Source organism: Oncorhynchus mykiss, chromosome 8 (assembly GCF_057628025.1).
Source record: "Oncorhynchus mykiss isolate SJ-2025 chromosome 8, ASM5762802v1, whole genome shotgun sequence".
Taxonomy (NCBI): Eukaryota; Metazoa; Chordata; class Actinopteri; order Salmoniformes; family Salmonidae; genus Oncorhynchus; species Oncorhynchus mykiss.
This window is the reverse complement of record NC_143029.1, coordinates 68,781,808-68,799,944: the sequence shown is the minus strand read 5'-3', so window position 1 is coordinate 68,799,944 and position 18,137 is coordinate 68,781,808. Positions and strand designations below refer to the sequence as shown.

General features: G+C 45.5%; 1 protein-coding gene across 10 annotated transcripts in view; it reads right to left on the bottom strand.

The window, feature by feature from the left end:
• The window catches only part of arhgap21b (Rho GTPase activating protein 21b), a 79,266-nt gene that overhangs the window by 23,245 nt on the left and 37,884 nt on the right, over positions 1-18,137 (bottom strand). For 5 of the 10 annotated variants that reach the window (XR_016482567.1, XR_016482568.1, XM_036986019.2 and 2 more), the window contains exons 6-9: positions 17,691-17,769; positions 17,534-17,588; positions 10,068-11,745; positions 410-553 (exon numbers count right to left, since the gene is read on the bottom strand). Coding sequence is in view for 7 of the 10 variants with exons in the window: in XM_036986019.2 (XP_036841914.2) it covers positions 410-553; positions 10,068-11,745; positions 17,534-17,588; positions 17,691-17,769 (1,956 nt within the window). In the remaining 3 variants the exon portion in view is untranslated. Of the gene's footprint in view, positions 1-409; positions 554-10,067; positions 11,746-12,775; positions 15,117-17,533; positions 17,589-17,690; positions 17,770-18,137 lie in introns of those variants that run through there. The other 5 variants (XR_016482569.1, XM_036986026.2, XM_090182394.1 and 2 more) reach the window with 2 other exon arrangements.

The window sequence follows — 18,137 nt, the reverse complement described above, 5'->3', positions numbered from 1 at the left end:
AAAAGTTTTTTCAGGACAGAATTGTGTTGAAATGCACAGCCCAAAGTGAATGGGATTTCTAAGCAATGTCAAACTGCAAATTTTACTTCCAAGTGATTCAGCACTGATGAAGGTGACATCCTCGCTGCTTTCAAGCCTGTACAAAGAACTGGGTCAATGTCATGCATTCTCAGAAAACAACACATTGGAGGTGGCTGAAACGGAACGGTAGTATTTCCTATATAGTGCAGTACTTTTGCCCATGGGGATGTGGTTAACATTAGTGCACTACATACGGAATAGGGTACCATGTTTCAGATGCCACTAATGACTGAAACAGACAACGGCATTAACAACACAGCAACAGACAGACCTGTATCTGCACCATAACTATGACAACCAGGAGCCCCACCCCCAGAGTGCCTCTTACCTTGGTCATGTGACATCTGTCGCCGAATGAAAGGGCATGGGGAGGAGCTTGGGTTCAGGGGGAGTACGGCTGGAACGCCAGATATCACGGCGGAAGCAGGAATGGACGTGGCCTCATGGTCAACACTAGGGCTAGCCGGCTCGTCTGCAATCACACAACACACACTTCGGTATTACATGATGGACAAACATCATCATGGACAACCCCATGAACTTCCTCATCATAATGGATTAAAAAAAAATATTCAGCTTCCTGAGATATTTCAGTTTTGCATCTTCAGCAAGTAGACCACTGCAGCATTAAGAAGAGTCCCAATGTAACCCTTGCATGGCACTACACCAACAACACGGCTGCTAGAAATGAGGATCTCTCCGGCTCTCTTCCCCTCTCTGACATATCCCCCTTTCTTTTTTTTTTAAGTGTGAAACTTAACTGCTGAGTAGTGCAGCATCTCCGACTACGCCCACCCCTGGTGCTCCAAGCCCAAAACAGCTCAGAGTACAAAGCTGCTCTCTACCTGCAGCCGTGGGGCATGTGGAGCTAAATTTAAAAGCCACTGCCCCAGTTTCTTCTTTCCAGCCTCCCAGGCTGCACCCATCTCTCACCTCAACCAGGGCCAAGGAGAAGGGTTGTAAAGGAGCAGCGGCAATGTAACCCCATAGGCATCTGTCACTAATATAGGCCTAAACTATAGGCATCTGTCACTAATATAGGCCTAAACTATAGGCATCTGTCACTAATATAGGCCTACCCCATAGGCATCTGTCACTAATATAGGCATCTGTCACTAATATAGGCCTAAACTATAGGCATCTGTCACTAATATAGGCCTAAACTATAGGCATCTGTCACTAATATAGGCATCTGTCACTAATATAGGCCTACCCCATAGGCATCTGTCACTAATATAGGCATCTGTCACTAATATAGGCCTAAACTATAGGCATCTGTCACTAATATAGGCATCTGTCACTAATATAGGCCTACCCCATAGGCATCTGTCACTAATATAGGCATCTGTCACTAATATAGGCCTAAACTATAGGCATCTGTCACTAATATAGGCCTAAACTATAGGCATCTGTCACTAATATAGGCATCTGTCACTAATATAGGCCTACCCCATAGGCATCTGTCACTAATATAGGCATCTGTCACTAATATAGGCCTAAACTATAGGCATCTGTCACTAATATAGGCCTAAACTATAGGCATCTGTCACTAATATAGGCCTACCCCATAGGCATCTGTCACTAATATAGGCATCTGTCACTAATATAGGCCTAAACTATAGGCATCTGTCACTAATATAGGCCTAAACTATAGGCATCTGTCACTAATATAGGCATCTGTCACTAATATAGGCCTACCCCATAGGCATCTGTCACTAATATAGGCATCTGTCACTAATATAGGCCTACCCCATAGGCATCTGTCACTAATATAGGCATCTGTCACTAATATAGGCCTACCCCATAGGCATCTGTCACTAATATAGGCATCTGTCACTAATATAGGCCTACCCCATAGGCATCTGTCACTAATATAGGCATCTGTCACTAATATAGGCATCTGTCACTAATATAGGCCTAAACTATAGGCATCTGTCACTAATATAGGCATCTGTCACTAATATAGGCATCTGTCACTAATATAGGCCTACCCCATAGGCATCTGTCACTAATATAGGCATCTGTCACTAATATAGGCATCTGTCACTAATATAGGCCTAAACTATAGGCATCTGTCACTAATATAGGCATCTGTCACTAATATAGGCCTACCCCATAGGCATCTGTCACTAATATAGGCATCTGTCACTAATATAGGCATCTGTCACTAATATAGGCCTAAACTATAGGCATCTGTCACTAATATAGGCATCTGTCACTAATATAGGCCTAAACTATAGGCATCTGTCACTAATATAGGCCTAAACTATAGGCATCTGTCACTAATATAGGCATCTGTCACTAATATAGGCCTAAACTATAGGCATCTGTCACTAATATAGGCATCTGTCACTAATATAGGCCTAAACTATAGGCATCTGTCACTAATATAGGCCTAAACTATAGGCATCTGTCATTAATATAGGCCTAACCTATTAGGCATCTGTCACTAATATAGGCCTAACCTATTAGGCATCTGTCACTAATATAGGCCTAACCTATTAGGCATCTGTCACTAATAAAGGCCTAACCTATTAGGCATCTGTCACTAATAAAGGCCTACCCCATAGGTATCTGTCACCAATATAGACCTACCCCATAAGCATCTGTCACTATTATAGGCCTACCCCATAGGCATATGTCACTAATATAGGCCTACCCCCATAGGCATCTGTCACTATTATAGGCCTACCCCATAGGCATATGTCACCAATATAGGCCTACCCCCATAGGCATCTGTCACTATTATAGGCCTACTCCATAGGCATCTGTCAATATTATAGGCCTACCCCATAGGCATATGTCACTAATATAGGCCTACCCCATAGGCATCTGTCACTATTATAGGCCTACCCCCATAGGTATCTGTCACCAATATAGGCCTACCCCATAGGCAGTTTCACCCTCTCTGTAGAGACAAACACCCCCTGATATCTTTAGATCTAGTGTTAAATTAAATACAGCTAGACAACAACATGGGCCAAATGTACAACAACCCCATTGATGGTGTCTACATCAAAGAGCATACAAAGGAGGTATATACACCACCCACTCAACCTTTTGAGATGGAAAATAACTGCATACAAGAAACTGTACTTCTTCTAGGTTACACACGGCCCCCTTCCCGTCTGTGGAACTCAACACGCCGTCTGGTTCCTCCAGCGTCAGATAGCGAAGCTCACACTTCTGGCCAGCCCTGCACCAGGCCCACTGGCCCAGCCAAGCCCAGGACCCCAGCCTGTCCACCAGCAGCATGCTGGGAGAGGACCGTCACCGCACCTGGCCTGGTCAGAATCAGACTGACCCAGTACCAGACCTCCTCACTCTGGGATGGAAACAACATTCCAGATTCTCTGGCAGTGGTTGTACTCCCATAAAAGTCCTGGAGTTCCATGCAAAGCTCAAAGGTGAACATTGCAAGATAAATCCTCAACGAGGGATCACATTTGAAGACCCTCATAACAATATTAGTTGAGACAGTCGAAGTTAAATCCACATTTGAACTCTTTAAACTAAAATTCAATGGAAGATGGATGACCTTATTCTAATAACACCCCACATGTTTTAAATCCCAATAAAACCCAGACTGAGACTGTCAGCTGTTAGATCCAAGAGGGTAAAGAATGTAACCTTGACCAGAGCCTTGGCTAAAGAAGACTAGTGAGCGACCGGCTTTGCCACTCTGGGCCACTGGAATGGAATCTGACCTCACATGACGAGGAGGGCTCCAACCGTACAGACAGTGGCCTGCTGGTCTTTCAAATGGCTCATTGATGGGAGCCAGAGGGCTGGTTAGAGCGGCTCAATCAGACCTCTGTTCTCTGAATCACATCACGGGCACCAGGCCCAGAGTTGTGGTGCTGTGGCTGCCCCATCATCCTCACTGTCTGCTTTGTCTGCACCTGGCTTGGCCCTGCCTGTTCTACTACCAGCAGTAGCAGTATGGAAGTACCATGACAGGTAGATATGTAACCGCTACATGCTGGATGACACAAAAATACATTTCTAACTGGTTAAATTAAGGTCTTCATCACCAGTAAGGCAGGCTGGTATAACAGAGATGATGGGGTCATAAGTGCTGTGTGGAGGGGCGTTCACAAGAAATGTGAATGATAAAATTATATTGTCTCTAATAGGCAAATCGTCTATTAAATAATGTACTTCCATTCAGTAATCTTGCTCTGTGTTTGTCATCCTGAGGGTCCCAGAGATAAAATGTAGCATAGTTTTGTTTGGTAAAATACATTTTTATGTTCAAATATGCATATCCTTTCTTCAGGTTCTGAGCTACAGGCAGTTAGATTTGGGTAGCTCATTTTAGGCAACAAAAAAAAAGATTGTCGCTTGAAAAAGCACAATAGTACTATTTGTCCATTTTGAGAAGCTGTAGCCAGTATACACTTTATCAAAATAGTCAGAATTAATCTAAGATAAATCAAGAAGAACTCTGTCATACATTTTGAAGTTTTTGCAAGAGATTTTACATCAAATTAAGATGTTTGGTGCAGTATTTCTCAAAATAATTTGCATCAAAACGAGTCGTCCCTCGTTGAATGACAAATATTTTATTGAAGAATCCCTACTGTTGACCAATCACTGAAGGGGCCTAGACTTCGGCTCATAACTTTAGCTTGCCTCCAGAAAAAAAATGGTATGCCCGAACAGCCGAAAAATAATATACGCACAAACTCTACCGAACTGTTTCGGGTGGGAAACATGCAGACGCCTTAAAGACTCCTGTCAGCTGAGCAGCACCTCAACCAACACCTAAATGAGATATGACAAGCCTCAGCGTACATCACGCTAACACAATAAGCCCAGGCTACATACGGGTTCATCATGACTGACACACACAGGCCTCAGTAAAACAAGTCCCGGTATAAACCATGACAGAGTTGATTTACTGTAAATATCACATATTTAAAACACACTATTGCTAATAATCCTCTGTGCCATCAATAGGAATGACTGTATGAATGCTGCTGCTACTCTGTTTATTATCTATGCATAGTCAATTTAACTCCACCTACATGTACATATTACCTCAACTAACCTGTACCCCTGCACATTGACTCGGTACCAGTAACCCTGTATATAGCCTTATTATTGTTATTTTATTTTTTACTTTAGTTTATTTAGTAAATATTTACTCTTGTTTTTCATAAACTACATTGATGGTTAAGGGCTTGTAAGTAAGCATTTCACGGTAAGGTCTACTCAATTTGTATTCGGTTGTATTCGGCGCATGTAACAAATAAAATGTGATTTGAAGCGCAAATTAGATCTGAATGTCTGATGATGAATTGCTTAGTGGTAGTTGCTGCCCCCGTATCCCAGTGGTACAATACAACAGGCTTGGCTGGCTCTACGACCAAACTCTAGCTAACTTCTGTCCCATGGGCCATACTAAAAATCACCATGCCTCATCTCTGCTGCCTCACTGTGACCCAGTTCCAGAGAACACACACCTGTAGAATGCACAATGTTCTTCAGCGTCCTTCCAGAACACTGTAAGTGGATCAGCAAACAGGCGTGTCCTACCTTACTGATCGCACTTACTGAGTGGCCCAGTAAAATATGATGTATTTTAGCTAGAGTACACCCTGACCCAACTTTTCAAATCAGTAATAATACATCCATGTCTTAGCTGTCCACAAGATTGAAGAAAAACAAGTATGACTGACTCCTGAAACAAAACAACTTGAATATTGCAGGTTGTGAGCTCAGTGTAATGACTGGATAGTCAAAACAGGCTACATGTTCATCCCACTGTCCCTTTAAGGAAAAGTTGTCAAATTCAGCTGTTTATGAAATGCTAAAAATGCTGAAAGCTTTATCAGCAAAATGAAGAGGAGATAAAAGGAAAATGCACAAATGCAAAAAATAATTTTAGACACTGGCTTTATCCAGAGTGACATTTAGAGCACTTCTTATGAGGACAAGTGTTCATATCACCATCAACATCATAGATTAGGTTGTGGGCGTGGCAGGGGGAGAGAAAAATGTTTAGAGGCCCCCCCCATCTTGGTGGTGTAGACCGCATGTTGCAGTTTTAAATCTAATTTCCTGCAATTCTATGAATTTTGCCATGTTCTTTTGCTCATACATAATAACAAAATCTATACTGCTAAATACAATGTTTGTTTTTTTTAATTCCATTGACCATTTGCTAAGGTTACTATTGCAACCTTGGACAAAATTTTCCCAGGAAGCCCAATTCCACATTCAACCACTGGCGAGATCCCTTCACAATGATCTAAAACTGTGTTCCTAATACACAATGACATTAAAACAGACTACCCCTTGCTAATCAGGAAACTATTGGTTATATTGTGGTGGACTGCCACTACAATTCCTTCACAGGAACCCGGTAAAATGATGTTTGTAGTGTAGCTGGCCCCTGAATAGCTCTGAATTAACAATCAACATGCAGTCAAAGCTATAACCACTTTTGGAGCTAACTAGTGCTCTCAATCGTATCCTGATTTTGACAGCAGATGAGAGAAAACAAGTTATATTAAGTGGTTAACTAGCATTAGCAACGTTTGGTGGTCAATGAGACAGAGCTAGCTAAACAGCTGCGCTAGCAAACAATGTAACATTTTGGGTTAAAAACAATACTCCATCATAAGGCTCTGCATTTCAACAATCACAGTAGCAAGTACCCCTGGTGCACTTTTAAAGTATTTAGCCATTTAAACAAAATGTTTTAAATAAAAATCTGTTTTTCCCACTGCACCCCCTGCTTTCATGCGTTTCAAATGTGAGCTTGTCTGAGATGTTGGACTCGATGAGAGTTGCTATCCATTGGAGCGCTGCGATTGGTTGCACGAAAATCTGGAAAGGGGCTTAGTGAAGGGTAAACTCTCCCTGACTGCCTAGCTTTTATTTTGGGGATTGTTAGATCTCAAAGATTATATATACAGCGGGGCAAAAAAGTATTTAGTCAGCCACCAATTGTGCAAGTTCTCTCACTTAAAAAGATGAGAGAGGCCTGTAATTTTCATCATAGGTACACTTCAACTATGACAGACAAAATGAGAAAAAAAATCCAGAAAATCACATTGTAGGATTTTTGATGAATTTATTTGCAAATTATGGTGGAAAATAAGTATTTGGTCACCTACAAACAAGCAAGAGTTCTGGCTCTCGCAGACCTGTAACAACTTCTTTAAGAAGCTCCTCTGTCCTCCACTCGTTACCTCCATTCGTTACTCGTTACCTGTTTGAACTTGTTATCAGTATAAAAGACACCTGTCCACAACCTCAAACAGTCACACTCCAAACTCCACTATGGCCAAGACCAAAGAGCTGTCAAAGGACACCAGAAACAAAATTGTAGACCTGCACCAGGCTGGGAAGACTGAATCTGCAATAGGTAAGCAGCTTGGTTTGAAGAAATAAACTGTGGGAGCAATTATTAGGAAATGGAAGACATACAAGACCACTGATAAACTCCCTCGATCAGGGGCTCCACGCAAGATCTCACCCCGTGGGGTCAAAATAATCACAAGAACGGTGAGCAAAAATCCCAGAACCACACGGGGGGACCTAGTGAATGACCTGCAGAGAGTTGGGACCAAAGTAACAAAGCCTACCATCAGCAAGGGCATTGAAGATGAAACGTGGCTGGGTCTTTCAGCATGACAATGATCCCAAACACACCGCCTGGGCAACGAAGCATTTCAAGGTCCCGGAGTGGCCTAGCCAGTCTCCAGATCTCAACCCCATAGAAAATCTTTGGAGGGAGTTGAAAGTCTGTGTTGCCCAACAACAGCCCCAAAACATCACTGCTCTAGAGGAGATCTGCATGGAGGAATGGGCCAAAATACCAGCAACAGTGTGTGAAAACCTTGTGAAGACTTACAGAAAACGTTTGACCTCTGTCATTGCCAACAAAGGGTATATAACAAAGTATTGAGATAAACTTTTGTTATTGACCAAATACTTATTTTCCACCATAATTTGCAAATAAATTCATAAAAAATCCTACAATGTGATTTTCTGGATTTTTTTTCTTGTTTTGTCTGTCATAGTTGAAGTGTACCTATGATGAAAATTACAGGCCTCTCTCATCTTTTTAAGTGGGAGAACTTGCACAATTGGAGGCTGACTAAATACTTTTTTGCCCCACTGTATATTTTAAAATACATAGGTCTGTTACCTTTTCTACATACTTTACATCTGGTAACAGTATGGAGAAAGAGGTGTGATGGTGTGGGGGTGCTTTGCTGGTGACACTGTCAGTGATGTATTTAGAAATCAAGGCACACTTAACCAGCACAGCCATTCCATCTGGTTTGTGCCTAGTGGGACTATCATTTGTTTTCCAACAGGACAATGACCCAACAGAACCATTGTTCTACAATGTAGAAAAAAGTAAAAACGTTTGACTGGTACTGTATATAAGATCAGCAACAAACAAAAAAAGTCCCTTTTTCAGGACCCTATCTTTCAAAGATAATTCGTAAGAACCATTGTAAAGGGTTTAAACACAGTTTGCCATGCTTGTTCAATTAACCATAAACAATTAATGAACATGCACCTGTGGAACGGACGTTAAGACACTAACAGCTTACAGACGGTAGGCAATTAAGGTCACAGTTGTGAAAACTTAGGACACTAAAGAGGCCTTTTTATTGACTCTGAAAAACACTGCAAAAGAAAGATGCCCAGGGTCCATGCTCATCTGCGTGAACGTGCCTTAGGCATGCTGCAAGGAGGCATGAGGACTGCAGATGTGGCCAGGGCAAAAAACTGCAATGTCCGTACTGCGAGACGCCTAAGACAGCGCTACAGGGAGACAGGACGGACAGCTGGTCGTCCTCACAGTGGCAGACCACGTGTAACAACTAGAGGTCCTAGAATACCGATTAATCGGAATGGCCGATTAATTAGGGCCGATTTAAAGTTTTCATAACAATCGGAAATCTGTATTTTTGGGCGCCGATTTTGTTGATTCTTTTTATATTTATTTTTTTATTTTTTACTCCTTTATTTAATCTTTATTTAACTAGGCAAGTCAGTTAAGAACACATTCTTATTTTCAATGACGGCCTAGGAACGAGGCAGAACGACAGATTTTTACCTTGTCAGCTCGGGGGATCCAATCTTGCAACCGTAAAGTTAATTAGTCCAACGCAATAACAACCTGCCTCTCTCTCGTTGCACTCCACAAGGAGACTGCCTGTTATGCGAATGCAGTAAGCCAAGGGAAGTTGCTAGCTAGCATTAAACTTATCTTATAAAAAACAATCAATCAACGACTGTCGTTGCTCCAATGTGTACTTAACCATAAACATCAATGCCTTTCTTAAAATCAATACACAAGTATATATTTTTAAACCTGCATATTTAGCTAAAAGAAATCCAGGTTAGCAGGCAATATTAACCAAGTGAAATTGTGTCACTTCTCTTGCGTTCATTGCACGCAGAGTCAGGGTATATGCAACAGTTTTTTTTATTACATAGTTTGGACTTCGGCGAACTAAGAGAGAGAAAAAAAAACTCTTAGGTGGCCTGCCAAAGGATTTCAATGGCAGAAAAAACCCTGTACACTCACTGCCTGCCACCAAAGCTTCTTAACAACATACTGTACATCTAGTCAAGGATTGATCAGGTGGTAAACATGGGCCCAGTATGAAATGTAAAAAACACTATAAAACCATGTTTCTAAATCTAATGATTTGTCATTTCTCCCCAGCAATTTCCCCTCCCATTCTTATCTGTACTGACGAACTGCTGCTGCTACTGGCCCCCTAGTCTACTCTTTTCCCTGCCTTACATGCCTGGTGCTTCTGGTGCCATGGAGACTGCACAGTGCTATGATGTTAGAGCTCTCGTACTGATGAAATGGATAGAGTCATTTCCCAAATGGTACTCTATTCCCTATAAAAATGTACTACTTTTGAAGTATAGTGGTGTACCAAATAGAGAATAGGAAGCAATTTTGGACGCAACTGTGAAGTTAGTGTTCGGCCTCTTACCGATAAAGGGGATTGAGTCGAGGGACTCTTCCTGGTTGCTGGAGGAGCATGAGGTCTGGTCCTTCTCCTGCTTCTTGCTCAGCCGCCGCATGTGCATCTCCCGCCGCGCATCGTTGGGCAGCCAGCACACCGAGTCCGCTGCTGGCTCCGAACCGTCCTCCTCGTTCACCGCCAGGATGTAGGAAGGGTGGCGCAGGGGGCTGGGGTTCTTCACCGACCCAGGAGGCTTTTCCCTGAGGACTACGCCCAATTCTGAGGCCGAAGGGCCGCGACCGTTCACCTGGGCCTGGGGCTCTGTGCGAGGTGGGTGGTGGTGGGAGGTTTTGAGAATCCCAAGCCTCTGTGGTCTCTGATGGGAGGCGGTTAAGGACAAGGACCTATGGCCCACCACCGCTGCCACCTCTCTCCCTTGCACCTCCCCTGCTGGCTGCATGGTCTCCGCCCGCCCCCTGCTCTGGCTCACATGGTTCACATCTTTGACCCCAGCTCTTTGGTCGGTTGGGGAGGGCTCCAAGCTGATAATATTCCCCAGGTGAGAGGGTCTGTCTTGGGTCATATTAGGAACGCCGTGAGGCTGGTTCTGGAGCTGCTCTTGTCCTTTAGCATATCGGGTAGGGTTGGGTATTGGCGTTCCCCGGAGGCTGTCCCTTCCATACCCTGCAGGGGGTCGGTGATGGACAGCCTGTTTGGAGAGGCTCTGCCTGCTGGGGCGTGTACCCTGGTCCGGCCTGCTAGCGTAGCCCCGTCTATCCACCATGGGCCGGCCCAGCTCCACAGAGTCCACATAGTCACAGTCAGAGGAGCGAGCCCGGGCCTTGTGTGTTAACCCATCCTGGGACACACTACGAGGAGGCCAGTTCCTGGGGTGGACCCCCCGCTCCGCCATACTCATACGGTCCTGGGAAGAGCTGCGGGGGGGCATGTGGGGGAAGGGGGGCGGAGGTCCATGGTAGGCGCGATCGTGGGAGGTGCTCCTGCGCCGGAGACCCTTAGGGTTGGGGCCCCAGCCGCCCCGGGGGATGTGGTGGGAGGAGTTGAAGGTGTTCTGGCTGGCGGCTCGCAGGCATTCTAGTCTCTCCTGGATGGTCCGGCTGCCATAGGCGTGTATACTCTTGTTATCGATGTACTCCCTGTAGGTCTGGTACGTCCGCCAGTCTATGTTTTGGTGAGAGACAGGGTTGGGGGAGTACTGGTGTAGCGGGGCACTGTAATTGAGGAGGCTCGCCCCAGAGGGGTAGACGTCTGTTTTCCGTGGCAGGGGGTAGTGGGACACAGACCCAGGACGCACTCTGATGAGGCCAGGGTCAGGGGACCCAACCAGGCTATAGTCTATTCTGTGGGCTGGTCCTATACGGCCCAGCTCTGGAGGAACTACCACAGTCCTCACGCTGTCGTTGCGCATGCACGCCGCGGTCTGGGATTTGGGGTACGGGTGTGCAGGATGAGGAGGGGAGGGGGGCACGGGAATCTCCATGCGGTACCCCGTGGCTGGTGGTGTTGCCCCCCGGCATGCTCCCTGTAACCCCACTCCAACTGGGGAGGGGGTCTCTGTAGCCTGGGCCATCCCTGGGGGCTTACAGTCTACACGAGGGTAACATATGGGGGGCGGCTCGGGGATGTGACGGGCGTTTCCACTGTAGGTACTGCGACTTCGGAGGTACGCATCCTGGGAATAGGCCTGGCGAGAGAAAGATGAGAGGGTAAGATACAATAACAGTGTCCACTGGTCCCAATTCACTCCCTACCGCTTCTTCCCTTGGCCCTAACCCTTCCCCTTGGCCCTAACCCTTCCCCTTGGCCCTAACCCTTCCCATTGGCCCTAACCCTTCCCCTTGGCCCTAACCCTTCCCCTTGGCCCTAACCCTTCCCCTTGGCCCTAACCCTTCCCCTTGGCCCTAACCCTTCCCCTTGGCCCTAACCCTTCCCCTTGGCCCTAACCCTTCCCCTTGGCCCTAACCCTTCCCCTTGGCCCTAACCCTTCCCCTTGGCCCTAACCCTTCAAAGTTGGCAGATTTGTAGGGTGGAAGCAATATGGTGGAAGCGCTACTCTACACTGCCTCGATCTATCTAGACTAGACTCTTCAGATCTGAAAATATAGGGCGAACAGGAGCAAAATGGGGTAGGGAGCTAAATGGAATCAGCAATGTGTGTAATATTCAACATTGCATTTCTAATACATCTGGTAAAGAACTGGAGCAGTGAACATTTACTAATGATAGCTGCTGTGTGTGTGGGTAGGCAGGCAGGGAGCTGAATGTTGTAGTGTGAGTGCGAAGGCGGTTAGCAGGTCAGGAGAGTCACTGGTGTTCATCTGCTCTCTTCATATTTCGATAGCTAGTTCTCTGGGTACTGTTCATCTGCTCTCTCCATATTTAGATAACAGTAGCCAGAGAACTAGCTAACTGTTCACTATGCAACGAGAGCATGCTGTGCTGCCGCAACATGAGCAAATGATCCAATGATGGAAATGTTTTTCGGGAACTTTTTCCCCCCACTGATTTCTGTTATACAAGATATGAAAGAGCAAACAGAAACACTACTGAGTAGCCAGCCAGCCAGCAGGCATAGCTAGTCAGGTGATCTGTGATTGAATAGAGTGGACAAGAAGCAACAGATGTGTTGGAAGAAAGAAGGAAAGAGACAAGACTGGAATGCAAGACCAAACAGTGATATACAGGAAGGTAGCCTATCTGTTTGGTTTACCCACCTTCTGGCTGACAGCACTGGCACTGTTAGAGCGAGACCTGAGACTCACAGAGATAGAGGGGGGCGGAAGACGCCCAGAACCCACAACTGTCCTCACAGCGCTAAACTTAACCTCCGTTATCATACTCCCAGGCAGATTGTCAACACTCCAGCAATGATACCTCAACACTCCTTCCAGCGAAACGCCAGCAGACAACGATGATCACACACATAGATTCCATCAATGGTAGATTCCGTATAGCTGGCTGTGCAGCCTTCGTCCATTTGTCAAATGCCTTTCCATATTACTTTTCTCTGTTTGTCTTGCAACTAGCAAGCCCAAAAAGTGACACATCAGAATCAGGTGGACTTTAAACCCCAGCACCTGGCATTGTATTACGATTGTTACGTAAGCCTCAACTGTATCCACAATCAGTGTTTTACAGGCAATCACTAGACCCTCCCTTCACCAATAGGGCACTAGTGGAGAGTTCACGGGTCAAGGGCCTTTATCAATGTCTGCGTCTGAAATGGCACCCTATTCCCTATGTAGTGCACTACTTTGACCAAAGCCATAGAAACCTATTCCCTATATGCGGACCAAAACTAGTGCACTAAATAGGGAATAGCTTTCCATTTCAGAAGTAGCCTGGAATTAGCCTACTAACATGGCAATCGAATGAATGACACTACTAACTAGCAAAGCAGCTAAGTGAGAACATTACAGTACATTACCTCAACCCATTCTCAAACAAAAACATGACAACATGCATTACAAAGAGAAAATTAGACAGGGGGAGCACAACATCAACATGTGTGGTCAAGTGGTTGTCATCATCCCTGCTGCAGCTAGCTTACCAGATCAGTGGTCTCCGTGAAAAAGGCTACCGTTACAGCAGGAGAAAACGAGAGCAGTGAGAGGAGAAGAAGAATAGGGAAACGGCTAGCAGCAAATCACACACACACACTATAAAAAAGAAAAGAGAACAGTGGTAGTCTTGATCACTGATGCCGGGGCCCTGGAGTCAAAGCACTAAAAATCCATCAGAGCTGCAGTCACATCGAGGGAAAGCGAAAACGGGGAACGGACGTTGGCCGTGGCAGGACTGTCATATTAGCGATGCCAGCTGTGTGTTCCAGTCTGACCTGGGCGAGGTGTAGGTGGCAGGAGCAGAGGTAGCCTGCTGCCTCCGACAACACCGAGCTCTCCATCTCGCTGTTGCTCCCTCCAGCCGACTGCAGCAGCCAGGTTACTGCACTTACTGGATGAGTTGCTGCCTGGTATCGCTCACACTCTCTATCCCTGCCTCCACTCTATCTGGTATCGCTCACACTCTCTATCCCTGCCTCCACTCTATCTGGTATCGCTCACACTCTCCATCCCTGCCTCCACTCTATCTGGTATCGCTCACACTCTCCATCCCTGCATCCACTCTATCTGGTATCGCTCACACTCTCTATCCCTGCCTCCACTCTATCTGTTATCGCTCACACTCTCTATCCCTGCCTCCACTCTATCTGGTATCGCTCACACTCTCCATCCCTGCATCCACTCTATCTGGTATCGCTCACACTCTCTATCCCTGCCTGCACTCTATCTGGTATCGCTCACACTCTCCATCCCTGCCTCCACTCTATCTGGTATCGCTCACACTCTCCATCCCTGCCTCCACTCTCTGGTATCGCTCACACTCTCCATCCACTCTATCTGGTATCGCTCACACTCTCCATCCCTGCCTCCACTCTATCTGGTATCGCTCACACTCTCCATCCCTGCCTCCACTCTATCTGGTATCGCTCACACTCTCCATCCACTCTATCTGGTATCGCTCACACTCTCCATCCCTGCCTCCACTCTATCTGGTATCACTCACACTCTCCATCCACTCTATCTGGTATCGCTCACATGACGGAAGCAGCTGCTTGATTCTACATTCAGCTCAGATGATCCTGCTTCCCATCCTCTTCTGCTCTCCCTCCTTCTCAGCAGCATCAACCTGTTCACAACTAAGGGGCTGTCAGCTGACTACAGCTGGTTTGATGATCTTCCATCCCACTCCCTCACTCAGCGTCTCTATCTTGCTAAGCCACTGATTTTACTGCTGTTGACGTGTTCCGCTGTAGCTGGTTTTCTGTGTGTGTACTGGAGTCTCTCTCCTCCTCCTCTAGTTAATAATGTCAGCCACCCAGCGAGCCGCGATGTTAATCCTCCAACCCAGGCACAGCTGCATCAGTAGCGTGACACTCTGCCTCAGCAGTGGCTAGCCTTTTCATACGCCCCGCTATCCTAGCACTGTGGACCAGCGGCCGCTAGCTAAAGCAACAGATGTGCAACACAGCCCAGTGAAGGGGAGGAGAGAGGGAGAGAGTAGAGAAGTGGGGGATGGGAAAAGAGAAGGGAGAGGGGGAGGTGGCTGAGCCAATAAGAAGGGAGAGAAGGAAAGAGGGTAGGGAGAGGAAGCAGAGGGAATAGATGGATGTTTACAGGCTCTACTCTTCTATGATGATGTATGCCAGCTTGAGGGGCTCAGGTACTGAAGCTTGCTTTGTTTTAATTCAGGCTTCTGTGAAATATCTTAATAGGACTGTTACCCAGTGTATGATCCAACCCACCCTCATTCCTAAATGGTGTCACCTGTGGCAAGCCAACAGTGAGACTTGAGGAGTAAGGGAGACAATGAAGGCTCTTAATAAGATGATTCCACAGTGTTTATTTAAATGACAATACTACTGTGCGAGTACTCCTCTTTCTGTTACTTATAAACATATACTCATTACACACAGATATGTAGCAGCACAGCGAACTGAGTTTACCTTCCTACTGAACCTGCAGCAGAATGCTAATCAGGCACCTCTAGTTGCCAGTAGCTATTGTGCATGAAAAGTTAATGATGAGAGTGGAGGCACAGGCACGTTACTTTCTGAGAAGGTAACGTCATGTGGGCTTCCTTCAACCGCACTCAATTCACTGCTACAGTACAGAGACATGCAAGACTAGTCTGTGGGAGGAGAGAGAGACGGAGAGAGATGGAGGGAGGGAGGTGAAGAGAATGAACTGGCTGCCAAGAGCACTAAACTCCCACAATCTCAGTAGATGTTGTTTTTCTCCGTTTCAGATGTGCAAATTTGAGAATGCATCCTACAACCTAAATTTCCCTGCTATTCCGGCATCAATTGAGCTCCATTTGACATCTGCCCATCTCTGCCTGCCCCCTGTGCTAATCTAAAATGAAATGTCTGCAGAAGGCAAGCTGAACCTCTTAGCCTCTCTACTCAACTATTTATACCGGACACCGATTTCACGCAGCAATGCCTCCATGGCCAATTCCTTTGTAACCTCTCTCTAGCTATTCTGTGCGACGGGGAGCACGTGTCAATGAGTGGCCACAGAGCCTTTGGTAAGGTAAACATTCCAACACAGTGTTAATAGGCTCAGCTGTTAGACAATAGGGAGTTGGAGTCATTAAGCTGATGGGGACAGTTTGTGCTACAGTTGACAACAGGCTAGGTGTGACAGGTCAGCTAGTGTGGTGCAAAAGGGTGGAACCTGTGTTGACACAGCCAACCTCTCTGAATAGAACTGTACTAAGAGAGATGGTATGCATTAAGATGAACAACTTTTATTAGTGCGTGTGGAGTACACAATTAGTAAGGAACGGCATTCTTTCCTTTCTCCAAAATGTTCTATATTTGACTTATTATTTTGATCTCACCCATGCGAGACTCAAAGGTTTAGAGATAGTCAATACTTTACGAGTGCCAGTGTTTCCCCTATATGCATTTAGCAGCGTTGCACCGCCTCTACTAAATCAAGTCCGCTGCAATAAAACAATTATTGCTATTCTTTTTTTTTTTTTATTACAGGAAATTAAACTGCTAATTTTCTCTCAGCCCCATGGCAAAATGTGTTGATCAGCCAGAAGACGAATGTCTGAAAATGCTTTCATACAACGTGATTATTTGCAAGAGGAAAAACATTTGTGCACAACATTTTTCCAAAAGGTAAGGATCAACTCTTGGCTGTGGGTGATTGGCTGTGAAGGCGCAAACCTGGAGTACTGCCTGTCACATGCTCTGGAGAGCATGTCTGATGCTGATCCCTGTTGCGTAAGAACATAGTGGGCGAGAAACAGAAACCAGCAGGGAGTCTGTAGCATGCTTTAGTTTACATATGCATTTATGCCAGTACCCAGCTGCCTAGATTCTAAATCATTTCTCCCCTGAGTAGAAAAAAATCATCTTGCCTCAGACCTACTGACATGCAACTCTTCTCCATGTCAAAAGTCGAGACTTAAGAGTTTCTGCGTGTGTGTTTGTGTGGTGTGTTTGTTTGTTTATTAAGTGTGTGTGAGTTTATGAAGTGTGTGAGTTTATGAAGTGTGTGAGAGTGTTTATGTCTCAAAGTGACCCTTCCAGCTCCCAGAATGAGGTCAGCCCTGCAGCAGAGAAGCATTAGCAGCACTTGGAGCTCCAGCAGCAGTCAGTGGAGAGGACAGGCTGTGGTGGCCTGGTTATGAGGCCCAGATAGAGCACTCTGAAGGGGGGGGGGGGGGTTCATTAGGGTACTGCCCGTCCCCTCTGGAGCAGGACTAGTCTCCCCACATACACCCTTCACAGAGAAACTAGAACTGCTTCACTGATCTAATGCTTGATCACAATAATAGCGACTGAGTTGATGATTTAGAAGTGGAAAGAGACGCAGACAGAAGAACTTCTGTTTTACAGTGGCTAAATATAGGAAGAGACTAAATCACTGCAGTAATGATCTTTACAAACTTACCAGCTGCAGTATGTCTTCATCTTTTGGCATAACACAGAGTTCAAGAAAGGCATCACTGTAATAGAAACACAAAGACATAAAAGGTAAACAATAACAAAAGACAAGCGGGAAATCAGTCACTGAGAACAATAAAGGTATTTTTATTTTGAGCCCTCACCTGTTTTGGATCAAGGCTATGACCTGAGAGTAGGTTTTCCCAATGATACTCGCTCCATTCACCTTTACTATCCTGTCTCCTGTTGACAATTAGAAGGAGAGAGGGTTAGAAGTTATCCTGGTAATATGTGAGTGACACAGCATTAATGGCAGGTCTATGTGTGTCTTTGAAGAGAGGTTGTTGTAGGGTAGTAGTCCCTTAGTAAGAGGCAGCTTCCCAACTAGGCTGACAGTCAGAGGGGAATGAGGAAAGGAAACTGATCAGTCATCTGATGTGTGTTTACTATAATTCAGTGCCTGAGGAAGCTGAGCTGTCTGCCTCTACTAACAACTTCACAAACAGAAAACGAATGAACAAATCTGAGAAGACTACTGAGGATCTCTGAGCAAACTACTGAGAATCTCTGAGCAAACTGCCCAGCATAGGGTGGACTGAAATCATAATTTT